Genomic DNA, 2,061 nt, shown 5'->3' with positions numbered 1-2,061 from the left:
TGGTCAGCAGGTCAGGAGAGGTGATTCTCCCCCTTTGCTCTTGCGAGACCCCACCTCGAATACTGCGTCCAGTTCTGGTGTCTCCACCGTAAGAGGGACATAGATCTGTTGGAGCGTGTTCAGAGGAGGGCCACAAAGATGATCCAGGGGCTGGAGCACCTCCCCTATGAGGATAGGCTGAGGGTACTGGGATGTTCAGCCCTGAAAAGAGAAGACTCCTGGGGGACCTTATAACTGCCTTCCAGTACCTGAAGGGGACCTAGAGGAAGGCTGGAAAGGGACTTTTTACAAGTGTGTCCAGCGATAGGACAAGGGGAAATTGATTTAAATTGAAGGAGAATAGGTTTAGACTGGATCTTATGAAGAAATTCTTTGGTACAAGGGTGGCAAGATTGGAACAGATTGCCCAGAGAGGTTGTGGCTGCCCCCTCCCTGGAAGTGTTCAAGGCCAGGCTGGATGAGACCTTAAGCAACCTAGTTTAGTTAAGAGTATCCCTGCCCATGGCAGAGAGGTTGGATTAGATGATCTCTAAGGTCTTTTCCAACCTAAGACATTCTATGATCCTACAATGATATGAAATAATTTCTGTCACAAAATGCTTCTTTGTCAGTATGGAATCCGCTACTGATAAGTTCATGCAAATACAGGCTCTCTCAATCCTCTACCTGACATCAGTTTGAATGAATGTGCTCTGACCCAGCAACAACAACAAAAAAAGATAAATAAGGTAGGGAGTGGAGGGGTGCAGCAGAACCCCCTTTAAGGCTTTACAGAAAAGGCTATGAAAATGAAGGCTAAAAAAACCCTCAAAGTAACAGCACAAAATGAGGCTTGGCAGGAGGACAGACAGAAAGATTTGCAGGAAAAACAAGACCACTCCTGCAGGATCAGCAAATGACACAGAAAACTAAACTGGATCAGATAGTAAAGAAGATTTTAACTAAACCAATGTAACATTTTAGAATCTCACAGAAAATACTTACTTGCCGTGCATATGACTTCTGACCTTAAAACTAGAATGCATGAAAAGGCAGAGCTTTGAGAAAGATGGTCTTAAAGCTACAAAGGACAGTCCCAGTGATCTGGGGAACCTGGACAAAACATGTTTGTTTCAATTACACAGAAAAGAGAGAAAGGGCCAGCACTGAGTAGAGCATATGGAAAAAGCTGTGCTACAGCTTTCTCAGCAATTTAAGAAACCTCAGATGCTGTTGCCCAACAGGCCAGTTATGATGTATCCTAACAGGCCCATAACAGGTCCTCTATAATATCTTAAAGTAAGTTCACAAAGCTAGAAACTGGACCTAGAACACTCTTCAAAGCAGTGTATCAACACAACTGCCCTTCCCACTTTGGTATACCACCAAATTGATGTCAGGATCATAAGACCTACAGAACTTAGAAATCCCAACAGCATTTAGAGGCAGCAAACACTAGAGAAAAGAACATCTTAGAAGAGTATTGTGTTTCTAACTCAAAAAAACCAACCATACCTCTTAAGAGATCCACTTGCTAAATACGATTCTGCAGAGAAGCTCCTCCCTCCATTCTGGTTGTCAAAAGCACAGGAAAAACAAGGCGGCTTGGAGGTCTCATTCTCCACTTCCATTGCCATCTCCAAGCTTTCAGTGAGAAACAGGGGTGTGGAGGAAGCCACAAAGTCATCACCCATTGTTTTCACCTGATTCAGAAAATAAATAGATAAAAAACAGTCGTGTTTCTTCAGGTAAATTTCTCATTGTTGCAACTCCTCGTAATCCTCCAGCTCAAGCAAGGACACAGATCTGACAAACTGTACTGTCAAATTAACAGAGATACCGAGAAAGGCAATATAGTCTCATGGCCTGTCACACAATGCTGTCAGCCTGTTCAAGGAGTCACATCAGTAACTACTAAAACCAGAATAGGTTCATTTTGCTCTGGTTTAGCTCTCTAAACTGACCAGTCATGGGGCTAGATTAGCACTAGGGTAAAATAAAAGATAAGAATGCAAAACAATGCATGGCTGAGCTACTTTCAGCAACACTTCTTTTTGTGACCACAGTAGCTATCCTATCAAA

General features: G+C 43.0%; 1 protein-coding gene across 1 annotated transcript in view; it reads right to left on the bottom strand.

The window, feature by feature from the left end:
• The window catches only part of LOC104281084 (protein MMS22-like), a gene marked incomplete at both ends in the record, with an annotated part of 21,465 nt that extends 19,783 nt beyond the window's left edge, over nucleotides 1–1,682 (bottom strand). The window contains one exon of the mRNA XM_009878952.1: nucleotides 1,495–1,682. Within this exon, the coding sequence (XP_009877254.1) occupies nucleotides 1,495–1,682 (188 nt within the window). The remainder of the gene's footprint in view (nucleotides 1–1,494) is intronic.
• Nucleotides 1,683–2,061: the final 379 nt, after the last annotated feature.

Source organism: Apaloderma vittatum, unplaced genomic scaffold, assembly GCF_000703405.1.
Source record: "Apaloderma vittatum isolate BGI_N311 unplaced genomic scaffold, ASM70340v1 scaffold13931, whole genome shotgun sequence".
Taxonomy (NCBI): domain Eukaryota; kingdom Metazoa; phylum Chordata; class Aves; order Trogoniformes; family Trogonidae; genus Apaloderma; species Apaloderma vittatum.
Note: the sequence above shows the minus strand (reverse complement) of the source record. Positions and strands in the feature narration are given on the sequence as shown.